Source organism: Electrona antarctica, assembly GCF_951216825.1.
Source record: "Electrona antarctica genome assembly, chromosome: 11".
NCBI classification, from domain to species: domain Eukaryota; kingdom Metazoa; phylum Chordata; class Actinopteri; order Myctophiformes; family Myctophidae; genus Electrona; species Electrona antarctica.
The window spans coordinates 44,906,432-44,928,181 of record NC_136792.1 but is presented as its reverse complement, the minus strand read 5'-3'; the positions used below and the strand labels follow the sequence as shown (position 1 = coordinate 44,928,181).

The 21,750-nt window shown below is 43.5% G+C and overlaps 1 protein-coding gene across 1 annotated transcript; it reads left to right on the top strand.

The window, feature by feature from the left end:
• Positions 1–9,889: 9,889 nt before the first annotated feature.
• Positions 9,890–10,969, top strand: LOC306932928 (kelch domain-containing protein 3-like; the record flags this gene model as incomplete). The annotated part of the gene is made up of 1 exon (XM_079514901.1): positions 9,890–10,969. The coding sequence occupies one exon, from the start codon at positions 9,890–9,892 to the stop codon at positions 10,967–10,969; it is 1,080 nt and encodes a 359-aa protein (XP_079371027.1).
• Between the last annotated feature and the right edge of the window lie 10,781 nt (positions 10,970–21,750).

Sequence of the window (21,750 nt, the reverse complement as noted above, 5' to 3'; positions counted from 1 at the left end):
AAGCTTCCTCTCCGTAATTCAACAAACACTCTAAAATTCCACGATATGGATATGTACTTGATGAATGTGTTATCAGAGTATCCCCCAGCATAATGTCCAATTGGGAGAATAGAGAACACCCCGGGTAATTAACAAATCCAACCTGGGTATTTGCATCAATATTTGTTCCATCAGCCTTAGTAATCTTGGCTTGTACATGAATATAGGTATTATTAAGATCTATGTATTCCTCACCACTAGCCGATATAAAAAATTCTAAAGGACCATTTTCTGTAATGGAATTGATCGTAGAAACTTCATGGTATGTAGATCTCTCAATCGATGTCTGTGTGTATGGTATAGAAAATAATTCTAATTCGTTTTTTAGACATATGTCTGACATATCGTGAAGCAGCGACATGTTGAATGCTAAAAAATATCACTATGCAGTTTTCTTATGTGTCCGTGATTCTTCCGTTTAACTTTTGTCTTCTTTCCACCTCCGTGAGATCTTTTAACTGTCTTTTTACGGGTATGGGTCCTCCCCTGTGAATGGTTTCGTGGAGGTCTTTTTAGACCACGCCTGGTGTATACCATTAGTCCTGACCCCTGCTGTCTAGGTTCTGTAGCCCTGGCTACCATGCGTGTAACCACATCTCCTGCAAAATTCTTTACAGCTGTTTTTAAATGAGGTTTAGCTATATTGAAACCACTCTTTAAAAGTGGTAATGCAAACCTGAACAGATTCCTAAAAATTCCTCCAAGACCTGATCCATACTGCGTAGCACTACCTGAGAAGCCAGGTAACCCCGTTCCTGCTTGATTCATGTAATATCTCATATAGCGATCAGCATCGCTAATGTATGGAGAACCCCTCATGATTTATATCTAAAAGTTATGCCTTACAGGTCTAAAGTGTAGTTTAACAATCACCTTCCCATATGTAAATGGTACGTACTGGTTTTGATCCGTTTTCAAAGATATTTCTATATCATCTATAACCGCTTTGGCTAAGGGTGTGTAGTGAGGTTTGTCGTAACACAGGTTTGGTATTCTTCTAGAGTCGTCAGCAATATTTATACTCCTCAACAGTGGGACGTAGCTGTCTCCCACAAGTTGATAATCCACAATGTCTGTATATACATAGATGTTATAGCATCCTCCATAGATATCTGCAGGGTGGGGGGCATACTGTACCCCGCGGTTTTGCAGTATTTCAAACGATAACCCAGGATCAAATCCTAGAATATGGGCTAAACGGCCTCTAAATTTAACTGTCATGCCTTCAGCCCCCATGAAAAAGACCCTATTTTTTATAGCATTATACATCATGGTTACTCTCTTTGTAATGGATTCTCCTGCTATAATATTATTTAGCTCTTTAATAATCTTGGTTATACTGTCATAATGTCCCATAGATAGATTATAGTTCACAGATTTACCATCCTTATGATCTGTAAATGACACCCATCCGTCATCCATAGGAAAACTACTCCAATTGCGTGGATATTGTAATTCTATTAATCCTACTTCATAAGATTCTTTTAGAATTATAGGTTTAACCAATTTTGTTTTATAATTCCATATTTTATTGTTAGGATAAACATCTACAGATGAGTTGCTAGGCAGCGTTATGTAAAACCCCTGACCAGCCATTATGTATCTACTGATGTGTTCGAAAAGACACCTACACCCTTAATGAGTAAATTTTATACGGACCGGTGTTTAAATAAATCTCTAGATGTGTGCTACCTATTCAGTTTACATTAAAAGATATCGGTAATCTCACTTTCCGATATCCAAGAATTAAATTTATCTGCCCAATTCAACCATTTAACCAAAACCATGGTACCTCCTTTCCCCTTTTTCTTTTTTAATATCTTTTCTATCTTGAATACTTTATTTTTATCTATAATAACTCTTTGTAACTCCTTATCATAAAATGTCCCCTGGATATCATCGCCAGCCGTATCCTGTAGTCTGTAGACGGGTGGTGTCCTGGGTATACATTCTGTTATTTTGAAAAATTCATCTGTGTATGTTTGTAAATACCCTTTTCGAAAGATCCCTCTATATTTTGATATACGTACAGTATCCCCTACTCTGTATTTAATTATAGAGGCAGGTGTTTGTCTCTGCTTATACATATGGTTGAATACCTTTTTCTCATTAGCCTTAGTTACATCCATCGGTGCCATCTTAATAGACCTATGATAGGAACCGTTGTATGCGTCGGCTAGTTCTTGTAGAACATCTATATACCGTCGTGAATTGACAGATGTCAGATAACGCCACATCCTAGTCTTTAGAGTTCTATTGAAACGCTCTACCACACTCGCTTTTGTCTCATTCCGTGTGGAGAAATGATGAATATTATATACGGTCATTAGCTGATGAAATGTCTTGTTAAAGAATTCAGTTCCATCATCCGTTTGAAGTTTTTCAGGATATCGACCTTCATTCAAGATGTCTTTAAATGCATCTGTAACACATGCCCCAGTCTTGTTGGGTATGGGTCTAACCCACGCATATTTGGAAAACACATCTATACATGTTAAGATATATCTAACACCGTCATTTTCTTTTGAATATAACCCCAGATCTACAAGGTCAGCCTGGAACTGATTATCTATGCCTTTTACAAAAACTCTATTTCTCTGAAAGTTTTTTGCCGCTGGTACATGAAGTGTGTAGGTGTCTTGCTTTTCTAACCACGTTTTAACATCAGACAGTTTCGGAGGTATCCTTTCTTCTTCTTTAACACCAGTGATCAGCCGGGATACTCCTCCTAGACCCCCAGGGTTAGTTACGTCGTAATATACCTTCTGTAATACATCCTCCATCTTTGACAGCACAAACACAAATGAATACTGGTATGTTTTTTACGGTTTTTATTTACATACTGGTTATTAAAAACATACACAATCATCTAGCATAGTAATATATTTTATGCACGATATTAGATCTAATTCAACCAGTTTCAGTACAGCATACTCCACAATTTCCGTAGACCAGTCATGTACACATTGTTGAAGACTATCTATACACATATCAGTAATATATGAACATATACATATAACATTACCAACCCCTTTTGAGCATTCTTGCTGCTGCTTAAAAAAATGAGTAATTACCTCCCTTACGGTTCTCTCGTTAATAGGATAACCAGGGGGTCCTACATACATGGATAACAACTCTTTATATTGTAAATTCTTAGTTTTTACATATTGTAAATGTTTTATAAAAATAGCATAGCCTTTAGGATGATCTAACATAACTCCCTGGGATGTATCTATGTTAATTACCGCATTCACAAGGGATATAAGACGTGTATATATACGTCCCTTAGTACCCCCCAACACTTCCATGATGAGGGATATCAGACCGTAGATCTAGCAAGATCTCCTGACCATATACCGACGCAGTGCACCGCAACTGGTTCAACAGCCTCAGTTACAATGAGCTCTCTGATCTCTTTTAGTTTTTCAAGAATGAATGGCTCAGATCTCCACTCACAAACAATAGTATCAGCTGCTCCTAGGATTCTAGACAACGATATATCTTTGTGACACAGTTTCTTCAATGCGTAAGATAGGGCTGTAGACAGTGTGGGTTTAAACAGATTATTGCAAAGAACATCAAAACAACTCTCAAAATAAAATATGTGAGGCTCAAAGAGGCAGCTATGCTGCATCTGACTCGGGTGGTCGATTTTGCATCCGTAGCATGCTGCTTCTTGGGCCTCTGCAATTACTGCCTCAACACAGAGGCATAATACTCCTTTAAGCACTGCAATGTCCTTAGAGAGCATACGGTTCTCCTTGTATAGCTCGCAATCTTCCTCTTTCTTCTCAGCCTCTCGGTTATCCTGGTGGATTGGGGATGTTGGAGATTTTTCCACAGGGGTATCCAGTAATGTCAGATTTTGTGATCCAAGGACTCGTCCATATTCATGTATCCAATGGGTGAGCGCCTCATCCTCTGAATAAACGCTTGTATAATCCACAGCATTATCCGAAGGGACTCCCAGCTCGGATGGATGGTTGCCTTGACGGTGGATAAAATAAATGGTATAATTAATATTACATAATAATAAAATAAAAAACTAAATATTATACATTTACTGCTTATATGAAAAAATTCTCAGCTATTTACCGTTATTGACAATCAGAATTCAAGACGTCTCCGGATCTCTGGTTCAGGCATGATATGATTGGTAGACATGCGAATATCGTCGCTATCCGGCACATAGCCGAAAAGAAATGTCCTTCTGACACACTCGTACTCGTTATTGAAACTTCCTCCGAGGATTGCTTCATCAATCTGTTTGAACACTGCCTGCAGAGACTCCCAGTCGCACCACTGAATCACAAAACGATCTGTATGGTCATATATCCCACCAGGGGCACTATTCGGTAGTATTTTACCCTCTTGGGGGAAAAGACGTTTTACAAAATAAATAAAACCATTGTTTGTTGTTTGTTTGCTAATCCTATCAGTATCAATCATATACTGTATATTCTCATATGAATTATACCACACCAGTTCACTCCTAGCCATTAAGATGTCATTCCTCTTCTCACTTAGCCCTATGCACACCCAATTTCGAAATATACACCAGTCTCTAACAGACATAGTCAAACCTATACCCTCTACGTGGACATTACTCATACTAATGCCACCATCCTCATATTTAAACTCATACACACACCTTGATGACCCCTTCACCACGATGCGTATCATCTCATCTTTTCTAGTAGTACGACTACGGAATCCACGACTCTTCTTTTTAGGAGCATGACATATATCAATACCAGTCAAAAAATCGCTGCTAGAAGGAATATCCTCACAGACTAACGTACCTGAAGCATTAACAGAAGCCATGACTTGTAGTAGAGATGTACGGACTGTAGCGTTAGAATAACTCTGGGTGTAGTATGCTGTACAAACACTGACCAGACTCTACGGTCCTTATATACAATACATGACCCATCTCACACACTCACTCACACAGCCAGAGAGACATTACCATTCAATTATATCCTAATGAGGGCCTTTTGTCAATAGAGCCACAAAAGGCATGCCATGGTTACACTTTAACAGAAAGTGTACACAATAATAACACAAAAGAAAAGCCCTGTTCTCTAAAGATTTCTAAAGAGTCTTGTTTATACATGAGTCTGAATAGATTTCTTTTGTACATACTATAGACAACAGCACACAAAGCATGTATAGAAATCTATAGAAATTATGTCCATTATGTCTAATAATTACACACAATAGAACAAAAGATATAGAGAACAAAAGAATATGTTCCCACTTCCCTACTATACTACTTGAGTCGTCTTGTCTCTGTAACGGTGCCACTGTGTGTGTGTGAGCTGTGAGGGGGGGCCGCGCATGGAGGACGAATGACACTGGAACTGCACTAGACACACAGCTGCTCTATACATCTCCGTATACGGTGTTTTACCGGATTTTGCAGACCTGCTCTATACATCTCCATACACGCTGTTCCACCGGACTAAATAACACTATAAAACCGGAGGATTTTTTTTTCGCGCTGGGGGGGGGGGGGGGGGGGGGTGCGGTAATTATCGCCATACCGGCGGTATGGGGGCCGACAATAACCGCGGTAATAAAAATCCCATACCGCCCCAGCCCTAATGTGAAGGTAGCCTACTGGGGGAAGCACTGTGTGTCATAGACTCAATTTGCCAGTTTGACACATTCAATATATCCTGTGATCTTTTGTGGCCAAATTAAAATTATTAGGGGTCTAGTAGGACTATAGTAAAGAATAATAAAAAAAAATCGCTATAACATTTTGTAAAGAAATACATATTTAGCCCCGTGCTCGAATGCCCCCACCCCCCTGTAAAAAAGCTAAAATCCCTAAAACGAAAGAAAGCAGCAAATGAAAAAGAAATTACACTCACCTTTTACTTTCTCTCATAAGAACCTACATAAAACATGAACCTTGGTTGAAAAAAACAAAAGTTGTCCTTTAATGCACCTATAATATTTGTGTCCTTGTATGCATATCCTTTGTGTGGACATAAATAAATGGTTAAAATGTGTGTGTGTGTGTGTGTGTGTGTGTGTGTGTGTGTGTGTGTGTGTGTGTGTGTGTGTGTGTGTGTGTGTGTGTGTGTGTGTGTGTGTGTGTGTGTTCACCTGAGAGCAGCCCTTCTTATGGGACTACAGAGATCACGGACATTTATAGAAGGAAAGAGATATTGGAGAGTTGGAAACAGAGGTGGGATGAAGGGAATTAGGGATATCAGAGACACACAAAGAGGTGTGTGTGTGCGTGCGTGCGTGTGTTTTGGGGGAGATTCAGTCGTTTGTGGACCATCTATCATTCTGGAAAAAGTGGAGCAAAATGGACACCTTTGACCCTGCCACAAAGAGGATGATGGGGTCTCCTTGCTAGAGGAGAATGGTCCTGTGTGTGTATGTGTGTGTGTGTGTGTGTGTGTGTGTGTGTGTGTGTGTGTGTGTGTGTGGATTCTGAACCTGAATATGCATGATATTTATATATCTTTCCCCCATGTGCCGCACACGGACAGCCCACTGACCCCATAGAATAAACATGCACGGCGAGCCTTATACGCATACTATAATATACACAGTACCCAATATACACTGGGGTTACGTTCCAATGCACACATCCCAATTTGATAATGGCGGCACTAATTACATAAAATTATCTTTGCGGAAGAAATTAGTGGGTCAGAGACCAGGATTTGAGTGGGTACCTCATTACCTGACTGACCTCATGCCAAGAATCTAATTAACAATTTGGATGCCGCCAGCATCTTTCAAAATATAAGCGCTAGAGTGCCAGGAGATATGGGAGATTTTACTCTGAAAAGCCCCACCTTCCGTCCCCCCCGAACCCAGGAAGACATAATCTTCCATTCTTATCCCGCGCTGGTCACGCTAAAGTCTAAGCGTTAATATTGCAAACGAGAAGCATGCTGAAGTCAGAAATGAAGACAGAACATTGCCCATCTGGTCAAAACCGTGGAGAGTTCCCTAGATTAGGAGATACGAGCCATTATCTCTGAGCCGTAAACAAGGAAGTGAACGGCAGTGCGAATGCGTGAAACAGCAACGAGTACGGTGCAGAAGGAGAGGCCAAAAAAATAAAAAAATAACGATTTTTAATTTTTGGATCAATAAAAAAGCCCTAAAGACATGTATACACGTCCAAGAGCACGTCCAATGGCACAGCGTTTGATTAGAGAAGACGTGTATACACGACACAAAATTGTGTTCGGGATTGGAAAGAGTCATTCCACACTTTAGTCGGAAAACACGACCACAGTTGGAGTACTACCAGGGCTGTTTGACTTTTACCTCATGTGGCCCCTTTGGCGTGGATCATTACTTTAGGCCTTGTATCGAATATAAATATATAATGTACATTTTTCAAGAAGCAAGGACTGCTACTGTGGCGTAATGGACAGGGCTGGTCGAGGAATGTTGATGCTGAAGACACACACACACACACACACACACACACACACACACACACACACACACACACACACACACACACACACACACACACACACACACACACACACACACACACACACACACACACACACACACACACACACACACACACACACACACACACACACACACACACACACACACACACACACACACACACACACACTTCGGTCCCAGCCTTGTCATTTTTCCGCTTCCGCCAAATTCCAGCATTTCTCAGTGCCAACTGAGCCTCAGCTGCTACTGTATGTTCACAAACAAACTTACTCCTTGAATACCAGACACAGACGCATATAATTTGATCATATTCATAGGGTGTATGAGGCCGTCACACTACATACTATACTGTTATATCTGTTATTACAATTGAGAGAATTGCACGCCCACATATTTGTGCCCCGATGGAGCACACAACTTTGTTCGCCTGTTCAGGTGGCCAAGTCATAGACCACAATTACAATTTAGGCATTTAGCAGACACTCTTAATCCAACAACTAAACATGGTAATACATTAAATACATAAAAAACAGTCGACATGAAACATACGTAAGCTAAGAACCTAACAGTATCTATATAATGAAACTATGGGTATATACAGTACACTATGTGCTATGTCTACATAAAATGCTATTTAAGTTACATAGGTTGAGCCTATGCATACGCCTGTAAGGTTGTTGAGGCTACGGCAAGTGCTACGGGCTAAGATGGAGTCTGAAGAGGTGGGTTTTCAGACTGCGGTGGAAGATTGGGAGTGAGTCAGCAGTTCTGATTGCAATGGGAAGTGCATTCCATAGTTTTGGGGACAGAAGGGAGAAGAGTTTGGGACGTGTGGAGCGGTGTCCCGGCGTTTTTAGCGAAGGTACTTTCAGCTTCCCTGCGTTGACTGATCTGAGCGTGCGCCGTGTGGGAGGGTTTGTAGGGTCCGATCAGACTTGCAATATATGAGGGTGCCATACCTTTGGTTGCTTTGAAGGCCAGCATCAGAGTTTTGTACTCTGTGCGGGCGGCGACCAGGAACCAATAGCGACCGTGACGTATGCGGCAGTGCCGTTCACGCCTCTACTTTGTGGCCGTGATACGTCACTGACTTTACCTCTTGGTTTTCAACCCAGTTTTGTGGCTCTTCGACTACTGGGCAATCACAGCGGGGCTTTCCTAGAACTGCGGTGATGCTCACTCTCCCTGTACTTTCCCTGCTTTCTATCATTGCTCGACTTCACACCTCTCTCTCTCTCTCTCTCTCTCTCTCTCTCTCTCTCTGAGAAAAACAACAACATGGAAACAACACGGTCAGTCAGTGGCCAAAGACACATCGATGTCTGCCTTCATTCAAAATGTACGCTGTGTGTGTGTGTGTGTGTGTGTGTGTGTGTGTCTCACACACTCGGAGTATATTCACGGAGAAACAACAGCAACACAGCCGCAGGCGTGCAAGCTTCTAGTATTTACTAAAGTACTGTAAATGTACCTTTAATGCAATCTGTGTTGATAAAGTCCAGTGTAGTACTGTATACCTCTTAACTAATTCAGTGCCAATCATGCGTTGACGTGTTGTGTGTTTTTAGTTTTTACGCTAGATGGAGCTCTTCACTAACATCCAGAAGATCACGTGATCACAAGATCTCAATCATCTCATCCACCATTCACTTCCTGTTTATTCTATTTGGGAAAACGCCTCCCTTCTTCTCCTCCTCGCCATTTTTGGCCAGACAATTAGTTTTCCCTCGGAAGCACAGAGAAAACCTCCGTGTTTATCAACGATCGGGGGATCGATTGTACCGGAGATAAATATTATGCGACTACTTAAAAACTCCCACAGTAAGGAATTAAAATTGATTACTTAAAGGAGCATTCAGTGATTTGGGTGATTTGGAAAAAACCCCGGTCCGCCCCGGTAACAAGATGTGCACATGCACGCACTACAGTGGGGAGACACGCGACAGGCCAACAGCACACACACCAAGGCCCGCCCCCGCTCGATCATGATTGGCAGAAGGCCCCTCTCTATCCTGATTGGATGAAGGCTGGGCCTTCAACCCCCAGGGGTTAACTGGGGACAGGGAGGAACTCCTTATATGGTCAGCACACTCTGTAGTAGGGAGGATTATCACAACAAAACAAAAAAGAAGTGATATTTGAATTCTGTCCATCTGAATAGACCCTGTTCAGAGCCTACTTTGTTTGGGGTTGCAGTGAGTATATATTTACCACATTAGGGAGATTAATAGCATTGGCATCCCTGATGACCCCAAACTTCAAGGATTGGACAAGCTACGCAGGACATTTCTGCCATACCAGTATAAGTGGTAATAATAATAATAATACGACTGAACAGAGCAGAAATATGAGTTCATGTTGATCTGAGGTGGTGCTATTGTGTGGAATGTTGCGCTGGACAGTGCACCTGAAGGGAATACCAAGGAAGGCGTACCATGCTGCTGTGGCAGTGGGGCACAGGTTCTATTGCTTTGGAGGGCATTGTGTCTACAACAAGGGTCAGATTGGTGTCCACATCTTCAACACAGTGTCTTTGCTCTGGATGAACTTTCCCCCATTGACAATTGGAAGAGGAGAACGTCGCCTTGAGGTTCCCTTCAAGCGCTCGGGCCACACAGCTGTTCTGATAGAGGATACCATCTACATCTGGGGTGGAGTGAAGTACTACAAAGGGTACTGTAATGTGCTTTATGCTTTAGATGTTGACACCCACAGATGGTTCAAGCCCAGAATTTCTGGGACTGTTCCAGAGGCGAAGTGCGACCACTCAGCCTGTGCACTGGGTAAGATGATGTATATCTATGGAGGATACCATGTGTTGACTGGATGCACTAATGACATCTACATGTTGGACACCACGGCAATGGTCTGGTCTTTAATTAACACAAGAGGCACTCCCGCACTTGCCTCAGAACAACACTCTGCCACCATTATCGGGACAAAGATGTTTGTATTTGGAGGCTACAACTATGGCTACAATAATGGCTACAATAACATCCAAGTATTTGACACAGAGACCAACACTTGGCTGAGCACACCCTCTGCACAGCTTCTTCCAGAAGGACGCAGGCGTCATTCAGCCTTTGCCTGCAATGGAGAGCTGTACATATTTGGCGGCCACAACTTTGACAGGAGCTTCAATGATCTGTGGAGATTCAGTCCAGAGACCTTCTCTTGGAAAAAGGTTGTGCCCAAGGGGAAAGGCCCACGCCGGAAGTCTAGGATGGCTTGCTGCATGATAGGAGATCATATCATTGTCTTTGGAGGATACACACCCGATGACCTGTACATCCTAGACTTAAGTGCTAGTCTGATGACGTTATGCAAGCTAGCAGTTATACTGTATGGTGTGGAGCAGTCGGAACTCCCACACGACATCAGGTGGGAATTGACAGCCATGACTTCAAACTGCCCATTAAAAAGAGACAGCAGGCCCACTAAAACAAATCGACGACTATTTCAGTAAACAAGTTCCAGGCAATGAACCAGAAAAGAGGGATAGACGATATGGACACCCTTAAAAAGGATTCATTCATTTAGGGGAGGGAAGCAGAGCACAGGAATGCTCAAACTAAGCAACATCATACAAGAGGATACAGAATATTACTAACTGAAGGAACGGACAGTTATGACGAAACACATAAGGAAACAGATTTTTTTAGAACTCGGGTGGAAGTGTAAAGGTGGAGATCTTTTTTGTTTGATTATTTAATTTATTTTGCTGCTGCTGCTACTCTGTCATGTTGTAGGGCCAGGCCATGTTAAAGCAAGGCAGAGCAAGACAAAATCCATAGACTATTTCCCCTGATGTTTTCCATATGCTTTGCCATCTTGCATGCATACTGTATAGCTTAACCCATTTTGGGCAGGAACCCCTTTTGGTGTTAGCATTATGTTATGCTTTAGCTATTGAAAAATAGCAGATCTACAAGCTCATAGCGTGCCACCGAGTGGCGCGCTATGAGCTTGTAGGTCTGCTATTTTTGAAAAATCGAAGAACGACTGACATAGAAACATAGCTTTTTCAGAAAACTGTCAGGATGTAGAAGACATTTTTAGAATCTGATCTCAGGTCAAAACTATTAACTCAGGGTTAATAGTGAATCGATTATACCTTCCACGTAATACAGTTTGGGACGACTAGGTAAAGTGTTCGAGAACGCCAAAACGAAGTGCACAGAACTCATGAGAGGGGACAGATCTATAGGTTTGCCAAGCTTGAAAAGTGTGCTTCTCGAAACGCATATCTCCATCAGCCTGGTTGCCTAACCAGGGCTGTTGTGGCCGTCAGGGCATGAGGAAGCTGGGGGTATCAACATACGGTGCAACGTTATGCATTTTCACATCATTTTGAAGACGCTGCGTCATAGTTCATGATTGTTGTATTGATGTGTGCCGGGCCTCTAGTTGATTATCTCCTTCTGTCACTCTTCTCTATTTTTGAGGGCGCTAGCACCTCCTACATCCAGCTTTTGGTTACCGTCCACAAACTTTGTCTTGACACATTGAGTGCCGCCTGGTGGACAAAAGTGGTGGTGTTTGGGTGCCGGGTGATTTTAGGCTATTCCACTATGACTCGTGTCTGCTTTTGGTTTCCATGCCTCTTGAATGCTGAAGCATAGCATCAATGCTAGCGAGCTAAAATGAGGTCCACCCTTGCTCTAGAAAACGCCAATGTTCCCATCACACTCACCGGATAATCAGAAAAGACTTCCGAACATCGCCAATCTGTTCAACACAACGGACAGTGCATTAGTTTCCGAGAAAAAAGCTTGCAAAGGCACTGCCTAAAACAGAAGCTAGTGAGGTTGAGTCAACACAAACGGTGCGGGCGGGACCCTGGGACCCGTGCATAGCAACCAGAGCGATATCAAACACCTTAAGACGAGCCTGTTCGTTATCTGTACTCAGCGTCATTAATTTATAGGACAGGTATACTCGTCATACGGATCCAACGTGTTAAAAAAGACAATTAAATTCCCATTGACAATGATGATTAGAGCGCCCCTCACTTCACACTAGAGATGCTCCGATAATCGGCCGTATCGGCCGATATTCACTCCGATCGGTGATCGGCAATTTACACTATTTAAGTGGTATAATTTAGAGATGCTCGGATAATCGGCCACCGATTCAATTGCCGATTCACTCCGATCGGTGATCGGCAATTTACCCTATCTAGAGAAACCGATCTTTTACACTATTTAAGTGGTATAAATGTCAATCAGATATATAGCGTAATATCATTTAGCATTTTTGTGACAGGCCTAAACATTCTCCCCTGTGTGGGGAGGACCCCACACACAGGGACAGTTTTGACGTGGGTTTTGACATAATTATAATAATTTTGGAAATATTCAAATTTGCCTTTTACGCACAAGATCGGTATCGGCCATATCGGTATCGGCTGATCATGAGAAAAACATTCGGTGATCGGGATCAGCCCCAAAAAACCTGATCGGAGCATCCCTACTTCACACGGGTGTGATTTTGTTGTTTAATTGCTGTCTTTTCCAGCGGTGTTTGGGGACCGTCAGCTTGATAGATGCCATCTGCGGAGGGAGTGGCCTTCTGGCTGTATCCTCTATTCATGGGGCTGTGCTCAGGCAGAGTTGTCTCTCTCACCAGCCACCATGCCTCCCTAATCCCTATGGCCTACTATATTGATTTGTTGGTCTAGCTTTATTTTTGTGTACAACACTTGCATACACACACTACACTAGTGATCAGTGACGCTGGCATTCTTATATTTCAGTATATATTGGATTATTTAGTTACATTTTAAAAAAATCACACCTGTGTGAAATGAGGGGCGCTCTTATCATCGTGCATCATCATAATATCATCTCATTCCGGCCAATCAGAATTTGCGTCCTCACCTTCGTCTTCAATGTTTGTGTTACGCAATGTTTGTGTTTACACAAACACTCAAAATTGTCCATTCATTGTCAATGGTATTTAATGTTTGTGTTGGATAAAGGTTGTGTTTGCACACACACTAAAAGCTGGACATAGGAGGGGCAAAAACCACTCTTCTTCTGTAACCGGTGTTGTGCACACTTCCCACATTCCATTAGCAAAGAAATGGGGAAAGAAATCGCACTCGTAAAGTGAGGGGCGCCTGGTAATGTTTGTTTAAGGTGCTGTAAGCTGCTACTCTGTCTGTAAACAAACATTAAAAGTCCATAGACTTGGCCTGGGCCGTGGCTCAGCGGCCCAGGCACCTTGGCCGGTAGTCCGAGTCTGGCAGTGTGCCGCGGGTTCGACTCCCGATCCCGACGGCCTTTACTGCATGTCACTCACCCATCTCTCTCCCCCATTTCCTGCCAGACTACTTACTGTCTGTCTCTCTCTAAAAAAAATTACGTAATTCCAAAAGCCAGACGTTGGAGGCCCCTCAAAATTGGAGTAAAAATTGGAGCAAAGAACTGTGAAACTGTGAAGGAAACGCAAAACGGGCATCTTCTATATGGGTCGTCGGAATAATTTGATCGTCGGAATAATACACCAGATGTGAAGCATGATCGTTTTCACCAAATTAGGTGAAAATGCATAGAACTGTATGTTGTAGAAACGCTGCTCCCCATATATATATATATATATATATATATATATAGCCAATGGGGATTATAGGTGTCGCAACTTGAGCTTGTAGGTTGGCTAATTTCTTTATGAATGCAGGTGTGCTCTGATAATTTGACTTTCCCGTTTGTGTGCCTTAAGGCACTATCTCAGCATTAACGCATAAAATAATACTTCTGTATTCACATAGATGAGCACGCCATGTAACTATCATTCTCTCTCCACCCCTCCCACCTCTGCATTGTTAGAATGATGATCATTATTGTGATAATTATTACTGTAAACATTGCTCTGTCACCCCCTTCTTTCACCCCGAAAAGCGCTGCTATTTTCTATTTTCAGTCCGCTCCCCCCTTCATAAATAATGTATCCGGGAACTTTTGATCTTAGCAGCATGGGATTCCCCAGGGGACATCACTGATGTTGCACACAGAGGGAAAGGTTGCCTCCCAATGCTTGGCAATAATGCACAATAATGTGCGCAGAGCTGGCAGGGAGTGGAGGGAGAGGTCGACAGTAATATGAAGGGGAACGGGGACACGGGTTGGGGACGGGCGCACGCGCATGTACTGTAGCTATGACCATCACAGAGTCATTCGTCTGACATTGTTGGTGAGTATTGGAGCCATCTCATTTATTTTGTGCTTCTCACTGGGAAAAGGATCAAAACCACCTGACTGACTGACTGACTAGCCCGTTTCGAATGTTATCAACTGATAACTTGTCACTCGAATGCAATCGAGCCAGCGGGCTCGCCTGGAGCCTACTGGCTGCGATTAGGAAACACAGAGGTGAAATGACTACCTCCGAAGCGAAAACATAGTGAGACTGACTTACGTGGCCAGTTAAGACTGATATGAGAATAGGGGACTTACGTGGCCGGTTAAGACTGATATGAGGATAGATGACTTACGTGGCCGGTTAAGATTGATATGAGAATAGGGGACTTATGTGGCCGGTTAAGACTGATATGAGTATAGGGGACTTACGTGGCCGGTTAAGACCGATATGAGGATAGGGGACTTACGTGGCCGGTTAAGACTGATACGAGGATAGGGGACTTACGTGGCCGGTTAAGACCGGTATGAGGATAGGGGACTTACGTGGCCGGGTATGTTAGTAATAGTCGGCCAACGCGGCCAACGCCTCCGCGTTTCCTATAGCCAGCCGGCACCAGGCGAGCCTGCTGGCTCGATTGCATTCGAGAGATGAAGTAACCTACTGGTGCAGATTATCGGTTGATTTTCCCTCAAATCCGCTTGGCTAAATGAATGAATCCTTACCCTAATAGCACACGTCAAAACACTTTCTCATGCTTTCTCCTCATCTACATTTCTTTCCCAATACACACACACACACACTCTTCCTCTCTTACACACACACACAAACACACACACACACACACACACCCCTTCCGTTTTTCAATTACAGCCTTGGCCACACTCAGGCCACAAAACAATGGAGCCAATTCATCATTCCATTAGCGAGGGGGGGCTCACCTGCTGCACCCTACCCATTCCTGCAAAGACTTTAGCCAATGCAGCCACACACAGACAGGTGGCTTGCCCCAGACAACACAAAACACTGGTTCTGGGCTAAACTGGCTAAACACTGACCTGGGGGATTAGCATTATCATCCACCTCAATGGCAATGCCGAGGTCTACCAAACATCGCAACACAACATACTGCGGGGAACAGGGTGCCTCAAGTGGGGAACCACGATGTACTTCTGCAGACTTCAAATCAGCGTCTCCCAAGATGCTTTTCCTACTGTCTATCAGTTTACCAAACACTGGGTCAGGAAACTGTGACCCATGTTTGGGTCACAAAAAAAGTCACAATATGCCTTTTTGGGGATTTCTCAGCGTTTTTCAGTCCGGCAAAAAAACCCTGTTAAAACGACGGAGGTGCGTCGTCTCAGGCGGACCGCCAAACGAGCTTAGACGAACAAGTCGCGTTAGTTTAGTTCTATTCCCTCTCTACTGACTCACAAATTGACTGGTTTTATTGAATGCTGTTTGAGTTTGTCATTTGTTTTTATTGTGACTCTTTTCTCTTTCCTTGGGCTGCGCACAGGACCAGGGTAATGGCTGGTGGCGCGCTAGAAACACAGAACCTATACCTGCCAGGAGAATGAGGCTAGCCGGCCACTGCCTTTTAGACACCAAGGGCTCCATTTTTGTCTCATCTTTCTAAAGCCACTATTTGGGGATTTAGGAGTGGGGAAAGGGTGTTCCCCCACTAAAGTTGGTATTTTGGTTACCCGTCTAAATCCCTTAAACACCTCCGTTACCCGTTATATTATGCATAGGTGTGGTTTGGGCGTTACAATAATGAAATCATATTTAACCAATCACCAGTCCACATACCATTGCCTTTAATAGATCCCTTACCCGTTGCCCATTAGTGCTATATATGCTTCATAGCCTTACGTTCTATAGCCCATGGAAGAGTGTTGCGTTGCTGCAACCCCCCCCCCCCCCCCCTTTTTCGTTCTTTTTTTTTCTCCACCCCGCACAGAGCCAAGAACACTCGTCTTTTCATTGAGTCACAACTCGCTCAAATCTTGCTCATTTAAAAAAAATCAAAGTACTATGTAAACTACGAAATTCGGCTTTCATTTGGTATATAGATCGAGCGTGTAGGCCGTCTCTACGAAACGGTATCAAGCGGAAAGGAAAGGTCGGTCAATTGGATTAAACGCCATTTATGGGATGATGAAACTGAACGAACAAATATCAAGCGGAAAGGAAAGGTCGGTCAATTGGATTAAACGCCATTTATGGGATGAAACTGAACGAACAAATGCATGCGTGGAATCGCGCATAGTCTTTGACTATACAATTAAACACAATGGACACAAGGAAGGCACTCACTTCTGCTGATTATAGGAAAATTACAAAGAGAATAAGGAGAGATGACGCATGCCTTACTCCAAGGACATCTCCATGCAGGCGTGCAGCCCGCACTAATTTGACACGGCTTACGGGTATAAGTTACGGGTGGTTTTAAACTCCACTGTCGCTCATGACCACACCTCTAGGCGCAAATACCGGTGTCGGCAAAAAAGATAGCGGGTGACGCGGGACGAAAATACCATTAAGGGACAGAGAAAGCTCCTATATTCGTAATTTTCGGGCAGCGGCTGAATTGCGGGCCGCGCTGCGGGTAAAGGATGCGACAAAATTGGAGCCCCAAGAGCTCCCTCCCAGCCAGTAAATGTGTGCTGTGGGAACCAACACACAGCCATGAAGCCAGATCTATAGAGGATCGAGATGACTGGAAAAGCCCCTGGAGGGCTCGTCCGACGATGACCTAGAGAGAGAGAGATATCGGTCCCTACGATGGCGAAAGCCAAACATAATGGCCGCCAACCCATATCTCTTTACTCATAAGTTGTTTAATATAAAGTGCATAAACACACCACACATATGATAACCCCCTCCCACTCTCTCTGTCCGTCTCACACTCTATCTATATAGTCACGTACTGCACATACGGCACGGTTCAGTGTGTGCATGCTCACACACATATGCCCCCACCCCAACCATTAGCCTTCCGAGGAATTCACCAGAGGGCTGATTAGCATCTGCGCTGCGCAGTGACACTTTGTCCTCTGTCCTCTCTCGCTCTCTCTCTCTCTCTCTCTCTCTCAAACCAGAGGAGGCAAGAGGGAAAAGGAAGGGGGTACTCGGTACCATGGTATCTCCGGAGCATTGGCGAGGGGGTTGGGGGAATCGTCTCTCTCTTTCTGGACCAGCCAGGGGGCCTGGTGTAATGGTGGTGTTTACTGCCGACCAGGACGGACCAGATGGCGACAGATGGAGTGCAGAATCGTTCAAGGTGTTGTACACGCACGGACAGAGTGTTTTGTATCAGCAAGGATTCCATTAAAGCCCCATATTATGATAATTACGCAATGGGGGGGGGGGGGGGGGGGGGGGGCAGAGGGAGAACAAAGTGGGGGGATAGACAGTACACTGGTGGTTTGGTGTGGGAGAATGGAGATCAGTGCAACGATCAGTGATGTCATCTCTGTGGGGGCTGCGGGGCTTGAGCCCCCATGAAGAATTTGTAACACCTTCATGGGGGCTCGATGATCTATTATTATTTTTATATAGGCCTATATAATTCGCCCACATGCCTTTCCCAGGCTGAATTAGAGGCCAAATCACTGTCACCATTCATCGGTTAGTATTTGGGTCTGCGCCGCCATAGGCCCATTTATTTTTTCCTGCCACGCGGTCGAAGGGCCTCTCCAACTCCATTTCCCAGGCCGAATTAGATTACCTGATTACTGAACTGCATTCGGTTTATGTGAAAGTAAAGAATTGTGTGTTTGAGGAATGGTAAAACAAACTCCTTTTTGAGGGGCGCAAACACCTGGGTTCCCCCCGTGACGTCATGTGGCAGCCACAGTGGGTGCCACCTTGATAAAAGGCCCCCCTCACTTCACAAAAGTGTTTTTGTTTTTGAGGGGCGCTAGCCCGTCCTATATTCAGCTATTAGTGTAGATTTTCGTCTTACACAAACATTAAATTCCCATTGACAATGAATGGAGAATTTACGTCATATCGTCTGAGCAAATCGGTATTTTTATCCTACACAAAGATTAAATTCCCGTTGACAATGAATGGAGAATGTACGTCATGTGTCTGAGCAAATCGACATGTTACATCATGATTATATTATAGGTTGAATAAGGCATGCAGGTCTAATCAATCAATGCGTTTGCCATATCTTGCGAGCACTACAAAGATTGATTGATTGATCTTCTGTCCTTGTTTTGAGAATCCCTCAACATTGCCATTGCCTTAAAGACATCATTATACCAATTTCCAAGGCATGAGAGGCAGTGACGGAGAGCTAAGGTTCATCAATAACGATCCCTGACAAATTAATAGGCTCTTTGAAACTATAATCCTGAACCTAACATGGTGGACTGGCACTAGAATAACCGGTGCAGCTCAAACAGTAATGCCCTTGGATTTATACACAAGTCCCGAGGGACAGAGGAGCAGTCCTTCCTGCAGTGAAACTGTCCTTGTCAATTTGGTTCAGATTTTGTGAGAAGGTTAAATATGAGGACCTTGTTAAATAGCCTATTTTAAACATACCTAGGATAGGATATTCGTTAAATCATGTAGTCATGAACACAACCTGTTGAGAATGTGACTAACTATTGTAGCAAATACAAAACTTTCTCATATTCTAATACTTTTAGACAAATAAAACAGGCAAATATTCAAAAAACTTTTGTTTTTTGAATATTTTTTTTAGCAGAATGCAGATGTTTGCAAATACAAATCCACCTCTCTCGCACAAATCATTTGGCAGGGAATTTAATCACCCCCTTTCTACAAGGCATGGAGGTAGCAGCTGTCAGCATGTTGGTTTATCAATTCTTTGGCAATGTGCATGCACTCAGGTGCTGTCTAGACGAGGACGTATTCTGTCACACGGAGACAGCGTTTTGGGGGACTAATTTTTAAACCACCTTCCAGAGTGGGAAAGTTTGGAGACGCGACTTTGTTGTCTCCATGTGTACAGAGAATGCCGCCTATTTGCTGAAGCGGTGACGCAATAGTCCCCTCGCCCCCTCCAAACTAACCTCACGTCACCAGGCTTTCCACCTCCAGTATCACTCACAGCTATTTTATATTTGCAAATAGGCCTAATGTCTATAAATCTCTTCTCCGAAAATAGCCGATCTGCAGCCATGCAGTGTCAGCTTGTAGATGAGCTATTTTCGGAGAACAGATATAGCCTAAATTATGGTGACCAATCTGGAAAGACAAGAACAAAACGGATGATCTTCTACATTATTGTTACTATTAAATGGTGTAGTGTAGAATAGATTAGTATAGCTATACAAGATACAGCCACGAGCCACCGCGCGTTCCTCTCAGGCAGGTCTGACTGCGCAGTGCACACTGCACAGCATGCATGGACCTCATCAAAGTGCTTCTCTTCTTGGGTGGAAATTAAATATTCTTTGTGTAACTTCAAAACGGCTTTGCATTGAGAGACCCCAGGTAGGATAAACACATTGTTTACTGTCCATATTCCTCAATAAACGGCCTGTTTTCACTGTTTCCAATTGGTCGTTTTTTTATACTTTTGTTTAGCCTATGTGCAATCAATGTTTAGCGCTGTGCTGCGCAGCAGGTGGAATCAATCTAAACGAGCAATTATCTGACATTCAGAGGTGTTGCGCACCAGCGAATATATATTCAATCTCCAAAGTCAAACTCATAAATTCACAATGCAATTCACAATGCCCCTTGTTGTGAGCATTGATCTGCAAACTATTAATCTCATGCTTATGTATACTTTGTAGCCTACTTCTGGCAGAAGAGGATATGAGAATATTAGTAGGCCTATGTAAAATCATTAAAATTGAAATGATTTGTAATGAAAAGAAAGAAAAACATCAGCTACAGTTGACTATGACTATGCCCATGCATGCCTACTGAATGATGATGCCCATGCATGCCTACTGAATGATGATGCCCATGCATGCCTAGTGAATGATGATGCCCATGCATGCCTACTGAATGATGATGCCCATGCATGCCTAGTGAATGATGATGCCCATGCCTGCCTAGTGAATGATGATGCCCATGCCTGCCTAGTGAATGATGATGCCCATGCCTGCCTAGTGAATGATTATGCCCATGCCTGCCTAGTGAATGATGATGCCCATGCCTGCCTACTGAATGATTATGCCCATGCCTGCCTACTGAATGATTATGCCCATGCCTGCCTACTGAATGATTATGCCCATGCCTGCCTACTGAATGATTATGCCCATGCCTGCCTACTGAATGATTATGCCCAGTAGCCTACTGAATGATTATGCCCATGCCTGCCTACTGAATGATGATGCCCATGCCTGCCTACTGAATGATTATGCCACAATGCCACATATGCATTTAGCCTACAATACACGCAGCTTTCTCTGGGTGTCCGGAGCTCTGCCGCTCTCGTCTGGACTACATGCATAATTAACATAACCGCAATATGGACGCTGGAAAGTTTTACAAACTTGCGCGGCTAACACGTTCTCGTGTGGCAAGGGCCTCAGTCAGCACCCTGGGACCCAAGTGTCATGGAACAGGTATCCTCAAACACACCAGGTATGAAAAACCCTAATAGCTGTGAAGGCACATATATTAGGATTGAGATACTGTTAAGATGCTGTTCAAATGTATAGGATGTTAGGAACTCCCTAGTGTAATGGGTCAGGGTTCCTGGTTTGATTCCATATCAGGTACCCATCTTGCACCCTCTTTCCCCTTAGCCACCTGACTCTCTCACTACATCTATGATGGGATGGGATATACTGTAGCATGTAGTGGGGAAGACTCTCATTGATACACTGTTAATGCTTTGGTTTCTTTGAGCAAGATAGGGAGGGGGGTATCACACACACCACTACATTAGCTTCTAACAATGGTCTATCTCCTTCAGTCAGAAAAGCTTGCTCGGAATCATCGTCCGAGGGTAGCCTTGAAGGTCCTTGATGAAGGCTTTTCAGAGATGCTCAGAGTCGAGTGTCTGTGAAACTGGTCCTGCCATGCCATCCTCTCTGACCATCTAACAGGACAGTGTACAAGCACAGAAAAACCTACAGTCACTTAATTGTCTTTGACAAATTATGA